Source organism: Lissotriton helveticus, chromosome 5_1, assembly GCF_964261635.1.
Source record: "Lissotriton helveticus chromosome 5_1, aLisHel1.1, whole genome shotgun sequence".
NCBI lineage: Eukaryota > Metazoa > Chordata > Amphibia > Caudata > Salamandridae > Lissotriton > Lissotriton helveticus.
Window position 1 is genome coordinate 235372892 of NC_136065.1, and position 21005 is coordinate 235393896.

The window sequence follows — 21005 nt, forward strand, 5'->3', positions numbered from 1 at the left end:
AAGAGACAACGTATCAACAGGAAATAATCAAAATAACTGAAACTTTCAAGAGAAAACATTGGAAACAATTATATTACAAATACATATATAAATCTTGAAACAACAAGCCGCAGAGTAGCTTGTTTAACTGTCAGGCCAGCATTACTCCATGAATCTAGGCAGTAGTGCCTTGTGGAGGTAGGGACATTTGCCCATGATGCTGCCCAGCAGATGTCTGGAAGTGAAACTCCTGCAAACAGGGCAGAAGACCCTGCTACATTTCAAGTTGAATGAGCCTTCACTTTCCACGTAAATGGACGTCCTGCCTTTTCGTGACAGAAGGCTATAGTTGCCAAGACCCAGTGAGCAATACTAGCTCTCAATAAGGCTTGACTTTTTCTATGAGATGGGAAAGAAATGAGTAGCAGATTTACTTTCTGAAATCCCTTGTCCTTTGAAGATAGAACTTCAAACAGAGTTTAACGTCCAGAGAATGTAAAGCTCTTTCCAACGGTGAGGATGGATTCAGAAAAAAGGAAGGCAAAATGATAGGCTTATTGAGATGAAAAGCCATCAGCACTTTTGGAATGAAAGATGGATTAGTGCGTAGGATGACTTTTTCCTCCTGAAATTGCAGGTAAGGCTCCTTGGCTGTGAATGCCTGGATTTAATGTATTCATCTATCCAACATGATGGCTAAGAGAAAGGCCACTTTCCAAGATAAGCACTTCAACTCAGCCTTGTGAATGGGCTCCAAAAGCCGACAAATTGAGAGTTTGAATCTGCGGGTGAACCACTTGTCCCTGGTTCATTGAGAGGAGATACTTCATCGCCTAAAATGAAATGTGCGAGCACTCAGATAGGCGAAGAAGTTCAGAGAACCAATATTCTCTCAGCTATGCTGGGGCGATGAGAATAAGGTGGCAATGCTCTGTTTCGAGTTTTTGTAAGACCCTTGGGAGTGGGAGTGGGGGAATAGCATAAAAGAACATTCAGTTCCAAGAGAAATGGAAGGCGATCCCCCAAGATCCCGATTGAGGGTGTCTGCTGGCAAAAAACTTGCACTTCTTGTTGAGAGAAGTTGCATACAAATCTAGGATTGGACAACCCAGTACAGAAAAACACTCTCCAACTGACTCTAATTGCGTTCTCATTAGTGGCATTGTTTGTCCACTCTGCTGAGAGAACATTCCCAAATCTGTTGTGCTTGGGCGGAGAGAACCTGTGATATTGTGCCCACTTATTTTGTGAGATAAAACATGGTGGTGGCGTTGTCGGTTCTCACCAGCACTGAAGAGTTTCTAATCCTGGGAAGAAATGCTTGAAGACCCTGACATACTGCTTTCAGTTCCAGAATGTTTGTGTGACACAATTTTTCTTGACTGGACCACTTCCTGTGAACCTCTAGGTCCAGTAGGTGAGCACTCCATCCTCCGAGAGAGGCGTCCTTAGTCATGAGTGCCTGAGGTATCACTGGAAGGAAAGAGAGACCGTGCAAGACATTTTTCCTTATCACCCACCAGGACATTGCTAGCTTAATTTTTGGGGCGATTGAAATCCTGTCCTCAAAGGACCCTCGAGATTGCGTCTGCTGAGCGTCGAGTTGTTATTGCAGAGGCCCCATCCTCAGACAGCAATTCGGAATCAATGGAATGCAGGATGACATCATCCCCAACATGGATTTGTATGTCTTCACAGAAGTGAGTTTTTTTGCTGATAGGCACTTTATCAGAGGTTGTAGGCAGGGCCGGACTGGCCGTAGCAGGCACGGGCAATCCTACAATGCGCCGCACGGGTGGGGGGCCGGTTTTGGGCCCCTGGGTGCCGTTTCTGTTACAGGGCCGTTTTCAGCAGCATAGCTGCAAAATCGGTCCTGTACCAAAATCGGCCGAAAACCGGCCCCGGCAAAGAGCTTGGCAGCACCTCCAACCCCCCCCGAGTGGGGAGGAGGGCCCCCCCCCGAGCACTTTGCCAGGGCCGGTTGTGGTTCCCAGTCCGGCCCTGATTGTAGGCGAGAAAATCTTTCCTCTGTGGGAAAAGCCTCTGAGATCTTCTTGTCCAGGATCGCTCCCACTGCTGATCTAGAAGGAATGAGAGAGTCCTTGTTAAGCTTGAGTTTGGAATAGTTGAAGGCACGCTGATGTCAGCTCATTCGCTGAAAAAGTGGGACTCTTTATCAGGCAATCGTTCAGGTATTGGAACACCTGGTAACCAGAACGTCTGAGAAAGGCTGCCACCAGTGCCATGCAGTTGGTGAATACCCTGAGAGCAGACTTCAACCCAAAAGGGGGTACATTGAATAGGTAATGTCACCCTGCCACCTCAAGCCTGAGAAACCTTTGGTGCTTTGGGAGTACTGGAATATGGAAATAAGCATCCAACAGATCTAGAGAGGATATATGGTCTCCTGCGTCCACTAGTTGCAGAATCCCCTGAAGGGAAAGCATTCTGAAGGACGGCTTCTTGATGAACTTGTTCAACAGCCTCAGATCCATCAGCTGCCTTTATTTCCCTGATTTCTTCTTGATGAAGAAGATGCTGGAATAGAATCCTTGGTTGCGCTGATGGAATGGCACTTCCTCCTTGCGTTCTTGAAGATAACAAATAAATTAATTTTTTCAGGACAGACATATGACAATGTGATGACCTGAATGGAGGTAGATTGGGAAGCTTTTGAACAAATTCCAGTGTTTGACTGTGCTGGATTACATCTAACACCCATCTTTCAGAAAAGATTCTCTTCCAGCGATCCAAGAACTTTGAAGAAAAATTGCGTCATCGAAGTGGGACCATGGTGACAGGGGCCTGCTCCCCATCATTGTCTATTAGAGGCATCTTGCACCTTTCCCCCTGCCGAAGGCTGGCACCCACCTGCTGCCTGGAATAGGTGGCTGATGTTATAGGACAGAAGAACTGGGCAGAATATTGAGATCGAAAGCCCTGATGGGCATAGGGTTGAAACCTCTGCTAAAATTAAGGCCTGGTAACAAATTGTTCTCTTCCCCTGCCACGAAAAAGCTAAAAAAATCTTTGTTGCAAGGTGCCAAGCGATCTAGCAGTATCAGCCTTTATAGACTGCAACACCTCATCAACATGCTTCCCGAAGAGGTTCTCTCCGTCAAACAGCATGTCAAGAATGTTTGCTTGAACCTCCTGGCAAAATGTAGTTACTTTTTAGCCATCCCGGTCATCGCTTTTGATAACACAAATATGCCACGTCAATGATGTCAGACAAGGTTTTTTCCCTTTCAGCAAGTATGTCTCAGGCCTCTTATTTTATCCTCTGGGATATATTCTTGCAGATATAAAATGTCAGACCACAACTGACAATCATACCTCCCTAGGATGGTGAGGGCATTGGAGGCTCCGATGGATGTAGCAGCCATGGTATAAAATCTCTTCCCAATATTATCAAGCCTCGCCTTCCTTGTCCGGAGGAGCTGTGCATGGCGAAGAGGGGTTCCTTGCTCTTCTCTGAGCCGCCTGCATAATGACGGAATCAGGCCTGGGTTGGCCAATGAGGCATGTAGGGGAATTCTCTGGGGCCTTATACTTCTTATCCAGCTTCGGTATCACAGCCAGAACTGACACTGGGGGCAGGGCTGGACTGGGAACCAAGACCGGCCCTGGCAAGGTGCTCGGCCGGCCCCCCTACCCCCCGTGGGGATGTGGGTGCCGCCGAGCTCTTTGCCAGGGCCGGTTTTCGGCCGATTTTCTTACAGGGCTGATTTTGCAGCTATGCTGCAAAAAACGGCCCTGTAACAAAAACGGCCCCCAGGAGCCCCAAACCGGCCCTCCACCTGTGCGGCGCACCGGGGGATTTCCCTGTGCCTGCTACGGCCAGTCCGGCCCTGACTGGGGGTCTTCTTAAGTTTAAAGCCTTCTTGCCAGATGAAATCTATGATGGGAATAGACCGTGTGGAGAGTTGCTCTCCCGCCTTAAAATCATATAGTAAGCTCTATGTTTTGCTGGTAGTGGAAGATCAAAGCGCTTGGAAGCCCTTTCAAGCAGGTATGAAACTCACCAATGCCTGCTGCTGTAGAGTCCGCTGTAAAAGGAGTTGGTGATGCTGGCATAAGCGCTACATAATCATGCCACTCAGGGTGGTTACTCTGATCTGTCTCGATTTCACTCTCTTCAGGCTGCTCATCACTGTCATGAAAGGTGTCCAAAATAGTGATGGGAGATGGAATTAGTCTTTCTTTTCAAGGTGTCGGTGTGCCCTGTGGCACCAGAGTGCGCTCTGAGGTACCCTGCCTGGGAGCAGGTTGCTGAGGAGTGTTTGCATCAAGGAATATTTTATAATAGTCTTTAATCATCATGCGTAAGTCCAATACTATCGAGACAGGAATTGCTATGGCTGACTTTTGCACGTGTTGTTGCTCCTCCTATTGCTCTTCATAGGGATAGTGCTCCTGGAATGTATCATAACCCTGGGCAGTTGCTTGACCTGAGAAGGAACAATCTCCCTCTATATATTTGGACTGCTCCTGATACGCTTCATCATCCTCCATGTCCTGACATTTTACGTTTAATTGGGAGGGACTATAAGCAGGACAGAAGACACTTTTATCCCTGATTCTTGAAACTCCAGCAGATGTGTTGGAGGAAGGGGTGACATATTTTAGATGTCTTGAGGCAGATTAGAAACTGTGCCCTAATGATAGAGGAATAAAATTTATTTTTCCACCGTCTACGCCGTGGAACCGTGAACCAGCATCGTCGATGGAGAAGTAAATGTTGAGACCATCATCACATACATCGTCAACAATGAAATCTTCACCCTTGTAGACTGTCTCTTCGACAATAAGACCATCTTCAGGGTCTTCATCCACGACGATGAAGGAACCATCATTGTCATCGTCTACACCGTCGTCGGCGAGAACACCTTTCCCAAGCTAGCCACCATAGATGGTATATCTTCATCGATGTTCCTGTCGATGATCGTTTTTTCTTGGAAGACAGCTCTTTAAAAGGAGAATAAGAGGCAGATAAGGGTGGTGAGAGAGATGTTATCTAAGAAGAAGAAAGACCTGCCGGCCCCTTGCTTCTAACGTTTTCCACGCTAGCCTCTCTGCTGTGAGATCTTGATCTTTTTGAGTCTCTAATAGAGAATGACGAACCCCCATCTTTACTTGTTTTTGAGGAGGTATGAGGCCTCTCCTCTGCCTCAGAATCTGAGTCAGACTGAAAATTCTTCTTCTGTAGTCACAGAAGCAATCTACCCTCTCGGTATTTGAGAGTTTTGGCAGAAAAAGTGCAGGATTACTTTTATGTCTATGGGTTTATGAAGTGGATACAGGCAATACATGCACTACTTATGGGGATCCTCAGAATATAGTCTGGATTTGTACAAGTCTTGCAAGGCCTGAACAGCCTTTTTTTAAGACTCAGACATTTCTGTAAAGTTTAGTCAGAAAAACACTCCTAGACTGTACCTTAGATGTTCTCTGGATGACTGGAGATGAACTGAAGAATTGCAAGTCAAATGGTTAAAAGAGAAACATTGTGACTGAGCAGAGCTTTTTGAGACTCCCTATCACACAACGTGCAGTTAGAAATTTGAGGGATGGTGGCTCTGCTAGGGTTGAGTGCCTCTGTGTCTGAGCTCTGACTGGTTGAAGTTTGGATGCTTCAAAACAATGTGAATAGGCTAGGTATGTTAATTGGTTTTACAATGGAGACTATTGCTAAGCATTTAGCACTGCTTTTAAAACTAGAACTGTGGGACTACCACCATGACGATGGGGAAGATTCAAGCATGTGAATCTATAAAAGATATTATACTTGAAAAATAAGAAAATACGCATTCTACACGTCCAACACTACCATCACATCTGGGGAATCCAGGGCAGATAGGACCTGAGCAGAGCGAGCATTTTGCATTTTTTCTTTTTCAGGAAGAAGTTGCGAGGACTCTTCTCTAGAATAGGATGGAAGCCTCAATCTTTTTTCAGCACCAGAAAGTAGTGGGAATAGCACTCACAACCTCGTTCTGTTGCTGGCACCCTCTTGATGGCTCTTTTTGGCCAAGAAGGATAGGTGGCCCGCCATCAGACGATCTGAAGATGGAGCAAGGGCGGCAGGGTTGAACGGAAGGAGGTAACCCCGCCAAAAAATCTGAAGCACCCACTTGTCTGATGTTACAGCTTTCCATTGGGGCAGGTGGCCTTTGATCCTGCTGCCAACCAGTTGCCCATGATGTTGCGAGTGCATATTAAAGGGGTTTTGAGGCTGCCAGAGGCATGGTGGACTAGACAGATCCCCGGCATTTGTTTCCACATGGTCAGTGGGAGCCATGTCCACTGCCACGAAAGGACTGAGGACACTGCTGGCTGTAGTGGCTGGGGGTGAAAGGACATGACTGATAGCCCCTACTCTAGCCACAGAAGGAGCAGATGGAAGAATGTGGCTGTTCTGGCGCCACGGATAGTCGCAACGATTTAGTGGTGGCTCTCCTATTGTTAAAGCGCTCAAGTGCCAAATCCCCCATGTCACCACACAGGTTAGTAGCCATGAGGGATGCTTGAACATCCCCTGAGAAGCCAGTAGATCTCAACCAGGTGGCACGCCTAAGTGCCACTGAAGGAGCAATGCATCTGCCTAGTGAGATGGTTGTATCCATCCTGCAGCAAATGGTGAACCTTTCTGCATCCATGCCACCAGCAATAGCTTGGGTCAGGATGGCTCGTGCCCCCTCCTAGACCATGGGTAGGACTTGTGCAACCAAGTCCTATACAGTATGGGAATACTGGCCCAATAAGCACACTGAGCTTAAAGACCACAGTACAAGACTGGTAAAAAAAAGATCCTCTTCCCAGAGGTGTCCAGCCTCTTGGATTCCCTATCCAGTGGTGTGGTAGGGAATGCACCAGGGTTTATTTTGGAATTTGAGACTTGGACCACCAAGCTTTCAAAGGTGAGGTCCTGGGCAAGGGAGGCTGGATCCACAGGAGATGGGCAATGAAGGCAGTCAATGTGCACAGAACTGCCAGTGAGAACGCTTTGACTTTTTCCAATTATTTTTTTCACATCCGGTGCGTACAACCCCTCACAATCAGCACCACCTGCCGGCATGCAGAGGTACTGCTTAAAAATGTCTTGATCTAGTCTAACACCTGGGGAATATTCTTAGGTAAGGAATCTGTAGCTAGAAGTCTCTATCAGATAACTGGTTAATCAAGATATTTGCTAATACTTTAATATGGTGTTCATCAGTCCAAACTCAAGACTCCACATGCTATTAACTGTGGGAGAAAAAGCCATCCTTTCCAAATATTCAATTATTTAGTCTGAAGCTGAGTTATATTTTTCTCCACAATTATTTCACAGCCATTGGTGAGTAGATTGATGAATGAGTTACTTACCTTTGGTAACAATGTATCTGATAGAGACACAGTCTAGCCACAGATTCCTTAACTTAGAATATCCCAAGGCGTAAGACTGGATCTAAAGAATCTTCAGCCGTACCTCTGGGCGCCGGAGGAAGGTGTTGCATGGCTCTGTCCTGACGTCATCCACGGATATGACATCAATGGAGCCATTTAAGTCCCTTCTGGCACGTTGACATCAGTTTTCTACTGTGAAGCTTTTCCACGCCACAAGACGGAGCAACTACCAAAACCATGAGAGTGTGGAAACAGTGTGCTAAAACAGATAAAAAAATCTTTGAAACAACAATGACAAAAAATCATAGAATGATGAGAAACATCACCATGTATGTCAATGAAAGAGTACTTTATACTGTAGGGGACTGAAGCGGAAGAGCAGAGTACTTGCCCATAGAAACAGTGTTGCAGAAGCGAAGAGCCATGCCCTCCTTTAAGGCAAAACGTCATTGGAGATGAATGACATGGCAAACAATAGGCAGTCTGCAATCACAGAATGTAACTGTAACGGGCAACAGAGCTGGAACCACATTACTCATGGTAATTGACCACATTTTTGCAATAACAGATAATGTACAATCATACACCTCATAAATGTCCTATTGACTGTAGCACAGTCAAATAGTCCCTAAACTAATTGACTGCAACATAGTCAAGGAGAACCCACATAATGGTTAAAAACTAGAAGTGGGTGGAAGGTAGGATATGAGAACATGATCAAGCCCCACACTGGAAGAACCAGGGTGGAGGAGCTTGGAAGGACACTGAACCCACCACCCAATTATGAGCATGGGTGGAGAAGCAACAGATAAAACAGCATGAGACATCCTACACCGGAGGGAGGTGAATCAGACCATCCTGAAGGAAGACAAAGGCCACCTGTAAGGAGGCAAGTGGATAGAACCCACCCTGAAAAGGCCCTTGAAGAGCAGGGAGGATGGGTGGGCATTAAGGAATTTGCGGCTAGACTGTGTCTCTACCAGATACATCGTGATCGCAGGTAAGTAACTCGCTCATCTGATAGAGATATCTAGCCACAGATTCCTCAACTTACAATAGATACCAAAGCTATACACCATTGGAGGAGGGTCTGTGACTTAAATCACCAAGTTCCAAAGAGAACACATCCATCAATAAAATTGACCAAAACATGTAGGGAACAGCAATGCCAGCGTGGCTGACACCAGACCCATGAAGCTCTGTAAGGGAGCATTAACAAAGGGGGATAATGGCACCACAATCCATCAGAGGACAGTACGAGGCCTCTCTCGTCCAGACAGGGACGAAAGGGAAGCACATGAGCAGAACGGCCAGTGCATAATGGAATAGGAAGTTAAACCGAGCACAAGTCCCATGGATCTGCAAGAGACAATGTCCCAGAAAGGAACAAAACAGTATGACAGAGTCAGAACATATAAACGGAGCATGCACAACAGTGGATGTCAAAAATGACATGTTGAGGGACAGATGTCACCATGCAGAGATTTAAAGAATCATGACTACCAGGAGATATATGTATGTGGATGACAGTTATACACATAAGCAGACAGTGCGGACCGTGAGAACTACACCACTCATATGCTAAATCCCAATGAAATGTAGTATCAACAGCACATGTGTCGGCAGAAAGAGACGGGGGCATCACCAGGTAGTCAACCCATACCCGGAGGTACAATGGTTAATGGAGACTGGCCAGGCCGGGCATACACATAAAGATCGCTCCCGGGGGAGAGGAGAGGAGAGGAAAGGAGAGGAGAGGAGAGGAGAGGAGAGGAGAGGAGAGGAGAGGAGAGGAGAGGAGAGGAGAGGAGAGGAGAGGAGAGGAGAGGAGAGGAGAGGAGAGGAGAGGAGAGGAGAGGAGAGGAGAGGAGAGGAGAGGGAGAGAGAGAGAGAGAGAGAGAGAGAGAGAGAGAGAGAGAGAGAGAGAGTGTGTGTGTGTTAGGGGGGGATCTAGGACAAAACCCCCAGATACCACAGCAAGAAAAGAAACCAGCTTGCCAGCCTTCTCGCTGTGACTATCCCATGACATATATACATATAGACATACTGATAACATCAGCAGGGGCCTGGAACAGGAGTACCTGAGCAGGAGTGCCTGAGCCACCATACGGCAAGGAGCAGAGGGACTAGCCCCCTGCCTGGGAAGTGCATAGGGTAAAAGGGCACAAGGCAACGTGTAGCAGTGATGTCTGGCATTGACCTGACAGGGTCTGAGCCACGAGAGAAGACCTAAGCATGTCCCAACACCAGAGAACGAAGAGTAGGCAAAACCACAAGAATAGAATGCAGCCTAGACAGTGGCGCAAGGCATACCGCAGGCACCCTGTGCGTACTCACATATCGTGTCCGCATAGAACACGGAAAGAAACCGCTCTGGGGCAGAACAGGACAACATGCCGACAAGGGGCACTTACTTACTCTAAGACAGCCAACGTAAGAAAAAAGAGCACATCGAAAAGGTGAAGAACATGCCAGAGTGAGCCAGGTGTGGCAGAAACCCAACAATACTCTGGAGCAGTCTGCCTCCATAGAGGCAGAAGAATGCTACGGACCAACAGTAGACCATAACTCATAAGCTCTAGGCGAGAGCCAGAGGGGATGTCCTACAACAGTAGGAAGACAACGAAGGGAGAAGCCTACAGAATGAACTATAGGACAATCCCCCAGAGGGACAGAAGATAAACCATCCTAAGAAGACTTTGCGAGAGCTTTTGAAGCTTCCTATGCAAGGAAGAGCGGCTATACAATAGCCAACAAATACCCCACATAGGGTATGTCTTATCCCCCTAAAAAGCCAGGGACACCTCTTGAGGCGAGCTCGTAGACAAAGGACTCAAAAAGAAATGCAGAAACAGCTGGCTAGCTGTACCAAATATGGACAAAAATGGCTGATTAACTGTACAGTCTGTCCGAGCAATAACGCCTTGAACCAATAGACCGATACCAGAAAAAACGGTGACAATACTGCAACCAAAATAAAAGTCCGCAACAAGGACTAAAAACAACTGGATTTATGGAAACCCAGATATGAGGCGTTGGACCGCTGAGTCAGTATGACTGTCAAAAAGGGAGACCCCATCAAAGAGCATATCCCGAAGACACTCAACATTCACAGGAAAACTGCCGTCGCGGAGCCAGGCATGGCAGCATAGAGCAACAGACCTGGCCATAGCCCGACCCCCAGAGTCAGTGGTGTCCATGGCCGACCAAATGGAAAACTGTGCCAGTTCCCGGCCATCATGAAGCAGCTGATCCAGGTCAGCCAAAGGGCCCTCCGGAAGAGATGGAAGGAGACACTCCACAGAGTCCCAAAGGGTAAAAGTAGCCTGTGCAAACACACACAACGTGTTCAAGGACTGAAGGGCCGAGCTGGTGAATGCAAAGACATGGCGGCCACAGGACTCCAACCAGCGAGACTACCTAGTGGGAGGAAGTAACGGAGGAGGGGAGGAAGGTAACGAGATGGGGACTGCCTGAACTACCAGCTTTTGAGCCCTAGTATGGAGGGACAAACAGACAGGGTCATCTGGAGCCGGGCGATGACGATGTGTAATAGCACGATACACTCCTGATGAGGGTCTCCTGATGAGGGTTTTGCCCAAGTCCCAAGAAGAATGTCATATAATGACCCACCAAAAGGCAGCAAGGGCTCCACCTCTACGTCACCCTGGTAGAGTAGTTCCAACAAGGGATCAGAAGGCAGAGAGACTGAGGGAGGCTGCATCTGTAAGATATCCAAAACTGTGCGAACCGCTCTTGCAAACACTGCACTAGCCTTCGTGGCCATTCTAGGTGGCCACAATAGGCCATCTTTAGGGGGCGGTTGTAGGGTAACCTGTCCACCAAAAGGCAGAGGCTCTGCAGCCCAAGGACGACCAAAAGGCTAGTGCCCCATGGGCACCTGCTCCGAGGAGCATTGAAACAACCCTGAGGGTGGTGAACCCTCAGTGGCCTCAACCTCCTCCACCAACAGAGGAACAGCAGGGGACAGCACCGGCGTGACCGATGTCGAGACAGCATCGCATCAACGACCACTGAAGAGGACTTGTCCTCCCGGCGTCGGGCCTGTGCCGACTCGACCTCCACCGAGATGGGAAACTGCGGTGAGTAACAGCGTTGATTCGAGCTCTGCGCCAACTCGAGCTCTGCGCTGCAGCCGCATACGGCGCATGCGCAGGGAGCCCCACGGGAATGTACAGAGGGAGGGTCTGACGTCTGACTGGGATGGTTCTCCGGGCTGTGTCCCGATGTTGCAGCGACACCGGAACCGGAGTGAGGGTACTCAACCGGCGCCGAGGGTGAACCCGCCGGCGAATTCCCAATCTGAGCCCCTAACCCCTTTGTGGGGCCCGAAGGCGTGCCAGGCAGAGAAGACCCAAAGATGGCCTGTAAAGCCCGAGAATAGGCTACCATCTAGGATCTAGTTGCCCCAACATCAGGAAACGGTGGGTAGGTGGGGGTCGACTCCTGGGGGCCCGTGTCCAGTGAAGACCAGGAGCAGCGGGTCCCGGTGTCACGTTTATGGGAGGTCGACGACCTCCGTGACTTCTTCCTGTGCTTACCTGCATCAGGCCAGCGACGTCCGCGGGAACAACTCCGTGACCGGCCCCGAACAGAAGACCCAGCTCAAGATGGAGACCGGCGACGCGAGGACTCCGAACAGGGCATCTGGGCGGACAGGAACTTCATCCGAAATTCCTGCAGGGACTTCGGCTTCGGCTGCCGGCAGGTGTCGCACTCCTTGGAGTCGTGGTCCTCTCCCAAGCACCACATGCAGATCTCATGTGGCTCTGTCGCCGACATCTGCCGCATACAGGTCTCACACGACTTGAAGCTCTTACGCATTGTAAACTGTTCCCGGACGCTAAAAGGCTACGATAAGGCCGGAAAAAAAACAACAGGCCAGAGGAACCGCTTCTCCTGGATCCACGTTGAGACGTGGAAAAGAAGGAAACCGCGCGCCGGGAGGGACTTATATGGCTCCATTGATATCCATGTACGACGTTAGGACGGAGCCATGTGGCGGCGTACCCCGGTGCGCAGAGGTGCGGCTGAAGATTCTCCAGATCCATTCTGATGCCTGGGGATAATCGAAGTTAAGGAATCTGCGGCTAGATGTCTCCATCAGATTATTTTCGATTTATAGGTCTACCTCAAGACCTTAACAGACTTATTATGCAATACGGAGTCAAATCTTTTTAGAGATCTGGCGACCACTTTTGATCATTGCTCCTGTTGATCAATACAAGATTTAAAATCAAGAATGATTTAAAAAGGTGGAGCCAAGCTACCGGTATTTCTTAACTGTCCAATGCTTTCTATTATGCCACCACTTTTTCTGAATGGCTTTATTTAATACACTCTACATCCCTGTTAATAACTTCGCTTATAGATTTTCATTTTGTCTCATGCTTTGGATGAAAAAAGAAGGTAGAGGCTCAGCACACTAAATTAATTACTCTTCAATGTATCCATTTATGGGTAGACATCTACTTCTATGCCCACACCTCACTGGACTCAATTTGCACCTCACTGAAGAGGCCCAACGAGGCTTGAAACATTCTTGGGGTGCTAGTTTTCAAAAGTCATGGAGACCTGGCCTGGCAGTTCCAACTTCTAGTATTGAATGTCCCTATGGCGCAAGAACAAGTCTAATTTGCATATGGCTGGTCCTTGTCTGGAGTGGCTAACAAATGGTAGCTTGCAATGCAGCCCAAGTAATAACCAGAGGGTGAGATTAATTCAACCATGCCACCCATCACTTTCAGTTTTTCTAAGTGAAACACCGTAACTATGACATACATGGGACCAATACTCAAGCCACCATTGGACTCAAGATACACCTCACTGATGCGACCCAACAACTCAAAAACAGTCTGAGTTTGCATGTTGTTTTGTCTGGAGATTTTCAGGGCTGGCATTTGATGCCTGACTGTTCCTCTTGCAGCAGAACCAAGTATTATTTGCGTATGACTGGGTCCTGTCTAGAGTGGAATAGGGAGCAAACCAACAATGTACTGGAATGCGTCCTTAAATAATTACAAGTCATTGCGATTAATTTAGGCATTTGACACATCATTTTCAGGAAGACCTGGGGTACGCCTTATATTCAATCACCCTGAATAAGACTAGGTGGTAAATCCTCTATGGTGGTCCTAGGGTCAATAAATAATTAAGATTCGGTAAAGGCAACTATTCCCAAAAATTGCAACAGGATGAATTTTGTCAGTAAGTATATTGATTAGTTAAGTACAGAGCTGCAGGGTACAGGTGAGATGAAAACGACTATACAAGATTTTACAAAAAGTAAAGTATAGTACTGGTGTGGTGCAAGTTTCCAATCCTCAGTAGACATTCAAATTCTGTTCTCACAGATTAGTACATCCAACATTTAGCAGGGTTTGAAGCATTTCTATCTATGAACTTCTAAGGGTGGTATGAGCAGATTTTCTCTAGGTATGTGTGTCTGTGTTGCTGATTTACTGCAGTTTGCAGTTGGATTTGATGATGAAAGATACATAGACATGTATTCACCACGACACCCAAACTTTTATGCAGCATGATTCTCCATCTCGTTATTCTCTTGGTTTGAAAGAGGAGCATATGGCTTTATCGGATAAAGGCCAAGCAGCCGTGAACCCTGTTGTATGCATGCTGAACTAACATGAGTGTGCAGCTGGGACAGTCATAGGTCACTACAACAAAGTAGGGCAGATAACCATAGTTTAAAAATTAGAAATGACAGAAGAAACTTAATTTTGACTGGCGGAAAGGTAAAAACAGAGAATGATGAGAAGGTGCTCTTGTTGTAACATCTTCATTATCAATGTTAGGAGTTAATGCACAAGTTACTTACCTTTGGTAACGATATATCTGTAAGAAACATTAGTAGCGATAGATTCCTTACCTTAGAATTACCCCCAGGCGTCAGACTGGACCCAGAAAGTATTTTTCGTCAGCAGTACCCCTGCACATCGGTCGGCGTCGGTGTGTGGCTCCGCGTGCGTCGTTGGCGTCATTGGCGCCGGGATGATGTCGCCGGAGCTACTTAGAGGCGCCCACGTGCACTGACGTCAGTTCTGTACAAGACTTTCCACACCAGGAACGCAGAGCCATGCAAGAAACTGACCACTGGTGCCATGAAACGAGGGCCCTGAAAGGGATGACCTTAAACCTAGAAATCAGTTCGCAGAACGGGGAGGATGGGTGGGGCGGTAAGGAATCTATCACAACTAATGTTTCTTACAGATATATTGTTACCGAAGGTAAGTAACTTGTGCATCTGAAAGAAACACGTAGTGATAGATTCTTACCTTAGAAAAGATACCCCAGCAATACCAACCCCATTGGTGGGTCTGCGAACCAATATCACACCAGAAAGTCCTGTAGAACAGAACAGCCAATGAAGCCGTCTCTCCGGACTTGGCTGTCCAGGAAGTAGTGCTTGGTAAACGTGTGCGGCGAGGCCCACGTAGCTGCCTGATAGATGTCATGCAAGGGACCTCCCCGTCCCAGAGCAGTAGTGGCTGCCGTCGCCCAGGTAGAGTGGGCACGCAACCCCACCGGAGGCTCCTTTTTAGCCAAGGAGTAACAAGCCTTAAAGCACTGAACGACCCACCAAGAGATGGTCCGCTTTTGCACAACCTGACCTTTCTTGGCACCCACGTAGCCAACAAAGAGCTGGTCATCCACCCATAACTGTTGTGTGCGGTCCAGATAGAAAGAGAGCGCACGTTTTGGATTCAGACGGTGGAGCCTCTCTTCCTCTTTTGAGGGATGCGGAAGCGGAAAGAAGGTGAGCAAAGAGATGGGCTGCCCAATGTGAAAGGCAGTGACAACCTTTGACAGAAAAGAAGGACGAGTCCTTAGAACAACTTTGTCTGGATGGACAGAGAGAAAAGGAGGCTTAGAAGAAAGAGCCTGGAGCTCACTCACTCTTCTGGCAGAGGTGATGGCAACCAGGAAAGCAGTCTTTCCTGGTGAGGAGGAGTGAGTGAGGAGATGAAGAGGGCAATTGTGAAGTGGCTCAAAAAGAGCACACATCAGAAAAGTAAGAACTAGATTCAAGTCCCACTAAGGCATCACGAAAGGAACAGGAGGAAACATGTGCATTATGCCTTTCAAGAATCTATTTACAACAGGGGACTTGAAAATGGAAGGCTGATCTGGGAGCCTTAAAAAGGCGGAAATGCCCAAGAGATAGCCCTTGATGGTGCCCATAGCAGAGCCCTGCTAGGCCAAAGAGGAAGATAAAGAAGAACCTCTGAAAGAGGGGCAGAAAGGGGATCCACAGCCTTTGCTGTGCACCATGCCACAAACTTATTGCACCTGCAGGTGTATACCATCTTAGTGGAGGGACGCCTGGCTGACAAGATATTATTACAGACTTCCGGAGGCGGGTCTAAAGATGTCAACTGCCGCCGCTCAATCTCCACGCAAGGAGGTGGAGACTGGACAGGTCCGGGGGGAAGACCGTCCCCTGCTGCTGCGACTGAAGATCCTCCCAAAGAGGCAAACGGATCAGGGGATCGATGCTCAGACTGAGTAGCTTGGGATACCATACACTTTGAGCCCAGTCCAGAGCCACAAGGATGACTTGATCCCGGTCGTGCCTGATGATCTTCAGCACTCTGGGCAGAAGTAGTATAGGCGGAAAGGCGTACAACAGACCACAACTCCACTCACGACGAAAAGCATCACCGAGTGAGTGCCTCCTTGGAAATTCCAACATGCAGAACTAATGACATTGCGCGTTCTTTTCGGTGGCGAATAGATCTAACCAAGGCTCTCCCCATTGCTGATAGAGACCTTGCGCCACGTCCGAGTTCAGACGCCATTCAAGATCCATCATGCAGCGGTGGCTGAGTTCGTCCGCCCTGGCGTTCACAGAACCTGCCAGGTGTTGAACAACCAGGGACATGCCCTGATATTCCAGCCAAGTCCAGAGGAGCAGCGCCTCTTGATAAAGGGTCCAAGACCCCACCCCGCCCTGTTTGCTGCAGTACCACATGACGGTGGTGTTGTCGGTGAATACCGGCACTACTCTCCCCATGACAGAAGGAAGGAATGCCTTCAGTGCAAGTCGGATCGCCCGAAGCTCCAGAAAGTTGATGTGGAGCTTGGACTCCGCCGGAGACCAGAGGCTTGGACTCCACCGGAGACCAGAGGCCTCTGATCTCCGCCTCCCCCATGTGGCTGCCCCATCCCAGAAGGGACGTGACCGTCACAACTGTTTGTTCCGGTTGGGGAAGGGTGAGGGGTCTGCCAATTACCTAATCACGATTTGTGAGCCACCACTGCAATTATCGTGCAGTGCCCTCCGAGATCTGGACATGATCGGACAGGTTGCCCTGATGCTGTGCCCACTGGAACTTCAGGTCTCACTGCAGAGCCTGCATATGCTTTCTGGTATGATCCACCTGCAGGATGCAGGAGGCCATCAGACCCAGTAGTCGAAGGGTCATCCTGACCTAAACCCTGGACAGAGGCTGAAAGATTGGAATCAAAGCCTGAATGTCCCAGACTCGCTCCTCGGGAGGGTAAACCCAAAACTGCGCCGAGTCCAGAACCGCTCCGATGAAAAGGAGCTTCTGTGATGGAATCAGGTGCGACTTTAGCACGTTGATGCAGAACCTCAGCAAATGCAGGAGGTCGGCCGTAGTCTGGAGGTGGGAGACAACTGCCTGGGGCGATCCAGTCTTCAACAGCCAGTCGTCGAGATAGGGGAAGACAAACCCCTGATCTGCGCAGATGAGCTGGGACCAGCGCCATCACTTTCGTGAACACCCGAGGGGCACTGGTAAGGCCAAAGGGGAGCACGGTGAACTGAAAGTGCCCGTGGCCTACAATGAATAGCAGGTAGTGCCTGTGGGCAGGCAGGACGGGAATATGAAAATAGGCGTCCTGCAAGTCCAACGCCACCATCCAGTCTTGCGAGTCCAGGGCAGACAAGACCTAAGCAAGTGTGAGCATCTTTAACTTCTCCTTTCGGAGGAAGCGATTGACGTTCCAAAGGTCTAAGATAGGACGCAGGCCCTTGTCCTCCTTTTGAACCAGAAAGTAGTGGGAATAATAACCACGACCTACTTCTGGCGTCGGTACGCGCTCGATGGCCCCCTTGGCCAAGAGGGCTGCAACTTCCTGCTGGAGAAGCGCCAAGTGATCCCCGGCATGCGGAGGTACTGAGGTGGGATGGCTGGAGGGGTTGTCTCGAAGGGGAGGGAGTAGCCCCTTCGGACAATTTGCAGCATCCACTTGTCCGAAGTGATGTTGCACATGTGGTGGAGATGATGGCGTATTTGTCCACCCACGGGCGTCTGATGGGCCTATAAAGTCGGACTAGGAAGGCTTTGAAGTGGATGTTGCGGGGTGAAAATGGACTGATCTGCCCGCTGGCCCCCTGAACCGCCTCGACGGTTCCCACTTCCGCGACCACGCTGAGGTTGTTGCTGCTGTGGGCTGTGCCTCTGCGAACGCTGTGGGGCGCCCCTTCCGTGGTCACGAATGGAACGAAAAGCAGAAGGCGGAGGAGGCCGAGAGGTTGACAGGTCCAATGACTTGGCCGTAGTCCGGTAGTCCTTGAAGCGCTCCAACGCACTATCTGCCTTAAGGCCAAAAAGGCGAATGCCATCAAAGGGTATGTCCATCAGAGTGTTCTGGACATCCCCTGAGAAACCAGTTGTCCTCATCCAGGCGTGGCGTCGAAGCGCCACCGTCGTGGAAATCGACATGTCCAGTGAATCAGCGGTGTCTAGCCCACAACGTATGGTGAACTGTGCTGCGTCTCACCTGGCTGCAATCGCCTGGGAAAGAACTACCTGGGCCTCCTCCAGGCAGTTAGGCAGCACATGCGCAACCATGTCCCACAGAGAGTGGATATGATGGCCCAAGAGGCATGCGGTGTTCACCGACCGCAGCCCTAAGCTGGCAGATGAAAACAGTTTCTTACCAAACTGATCCAGCTTATTGGATTCCCTATCTGGAGGTGCGGTAGGGAACGCGCTCTGGGATGTAGAGGCTTGGACAACCAAGCTCTCAGGGGTGGGGTGTTGGGTAAGGAAGAGGGGGTCGCCCGAAGCTGGGCGATGTCTTCAGGCACCGTTCCTATCCACAGTGTCCTGGACCAGGTGCCCAAAAGCACCTCGGAAAGTGCTTCATTAAAAGGCAGCCAAGGCTCCGAAGAGGTAGCCACCGGTTGGAGCACTTCTGTCAGGAGATTAGTCCTGATGGCCACCGTAAGGAGTTCGAGGTGGAAAGCCTAGACCACCCTACGCAACACCACTGCGTAACTGGCTCCCTCCTCCGTAGCCACGGTAGGAGGAGACAGCATGATAAGGTCAGGCGAGGTGTCAAGACCACTGGCCTCCCCCAAATCCTCTGCCCAGTCCGGTTCATAAGCACAGTCCTGTGCTAGAGGGTCCTCAGACCCCTCCCAGTCCTCCCCTTCCTCCGAAGTCGGTGGAACAGGTTCAAAATAAGGAGGAATGACATAGGGCACAAAAGAACCCATCGGTATCGGCGAAGGATGACGTCGATCCGGCACCGTTTCCGGGTCGGGGCTGAACCTGGGGACGACGTCATACTGAGGAGCGGGCGACGTCGGAAGCGGTGCCGGTGGAGGTGTCACTAGGCCAACCGGGATCTGATCCCGGATCCTTGGGGGGCCTGCGGCGTCAGGGCCGGAGCCGCTGGTAACACCGGGGCCGGAGACGCCGAAGATGGCAAAGCAGGACCCCCAATCGGGCCCGCGGGGCACACAGGCGCACCGGCGGCGGCCCAAAGAGTCGGGACATGGCAGCAAGAAACTCTTGCACCTGAGCAGGCGTCGCTCCCACACCCGGGAAAGGGGGGTAGACTGGGGGCAAGGTCGCAGGCTCTGCCGGAGCCGCGGGGTCAGCACCAGCACCTCAGCCGCGTCATGCAACGGGAAGTCGAAGAGCGACGATGCTTCTTTGACTTCTTCTTAGAATGCTTCGACTTACCTGACCCATAGTGCAACGACCTAGATCCAGAAGAATGATGGTGACAACTCCGCGACCGGTCCCTCGACCTCCCACGGGACCGGGACCTCGAACGGCGTGGAGCCAACTGCCGGACTTCCGCTCCTGCAAAGTCTTCAGTGCCATGGCCCAGCAGTCGAGGCACGACTTGGGGTTGTGGTCGCACCCCAGGCAGTAGAGACACACGCGGTGTGGGTCCGTCACCGACATCATGCGGTGACAGTCCCCACAGTTCTTGAACCCGGGCAGCCCTATGACACCAGGAGTCGATCGACTCGAAAAGATGAGGTAAAAGGCCTCGAAAAACTCAGTCAAAAAGTGACTGGGGGTACCTGCTCTTCCCGGATCTGCGCTTGCTGGCGCGGAAAAAGAAAGAACTGACGTCAGTGCTCGTGGCCACGTGTAAGTAGCTCCGGCGACGTCATTCCGGCGCCAACGACACCAACAACGCATGCGAAGCCGCACAACGACGCCCATCGACGTGCAGGGGTACTGCTGATGAAAAAAAAAATCCGGATTTAGTCTGACGCCTGGGAGTAATTCTAAGGTAAGGAATCTATCACTATGTGTTTTTTTCAGATTTATGATTTAGATACTACACATTTCCAAAGTCTTTAATAAAAATGAATGTTGTTTAATCACAGGGCGGGTATCGTGCAGTTCAAACCACATAGCTATCAACTCAAGGAGTGAAATCCAACCAAAGAACCAGAAATAAAAATCACTTCAATCTAACATAGCCCCAGGAGAACACAGTGAGCATCATTCCTAGACTGAAACAGGCTAGTATGCCATCAAAATGACAGCAGCATGCAACCAAAGCCAACAGTGTACACCAATAGTGCCATCCAAAGAAAGCTTGGAGTGCACAGCAATATTATAACAGCGCCAGGTCAGTAACCGAAAGTACTATCATTCACCTAAGGACAGATTAGTTCAGAAACGGTGATCAATTGCAAAGTATTAAACCACTCTTTGCCAAGCACTCTGGATCTTACCAGTTTATGGACTGCAAGAAGGTCCAACATTCCTTTAACGTCCTTATTCAAATCTTTAAAAGAGGGATGTGCTGGTGCCAAGCTATTCAAGTCTCCAGCCATGCCATAACCTAAGGAAAGCACACACACATACATATACTTATAATGTGATGTAATGGTTTATAAATACAGCACAGTTTTGTGGTCAGAACCTTATTAGATGGATAGAATATGCACTTGCCACAAATCAAACAATATCACGATTTAACATTTCAGGACTATTCAATTCGTAGATTCATAAAAATAAAAAATAGACAAGATAAACTTTGTGTATGTACATCAGGATAAAATACTTCATTACAGCATAGCATAAGAAGATGTATTTTTTAAATTTATTTTACAGAGTTTTATATAGCGCGAACTTGGCCCGAATCGGGAATCAGAGCGCTTTACATACATGTATGGTGCATCTCCTTTATTTCTTTGTAACACAATCATATTCAGAATATTTTATTCAGAGTTCAAGTGACAAATTTTGGCTCTATTGACCACAAGTTGTGATTTTCAAATTCTTACTCTACATGAGCAGAAACTGTCAGAAATTCTTCCTTTCGAAATCATACACGGATTAGGGATTCATAAACAATCCCACCTAACTAGA

At 49.0% G+C, this 21005-nt stretch overlaps 1 protein-coding gene across 2 annotated transcripts in view; it reads right to left on the reverse strand.

The window, feature by feature from the left end:
- The window catches only part of EXD3 (exonuclease 3'-5' domain containing 3), a 2383304-nt gene that overhangs the window by 1091185 nt on the left and 1271114 nt on the right, over nucleotides 1-21005 (reverse strand). For both annotated transcript variants that reach the window (XM_078642091.1, XM_078642090.1), the window contains exon 15: nucleotides 20366-20475. In XM_078642091.1, coding sequence (XP_078498217.1) covers nucleotides 20366-20475 — 110 coding nt within the window. The remainder of the gene's footprint in view (nucleotides 1-20365; nucleotides 20476-21005) is intronic.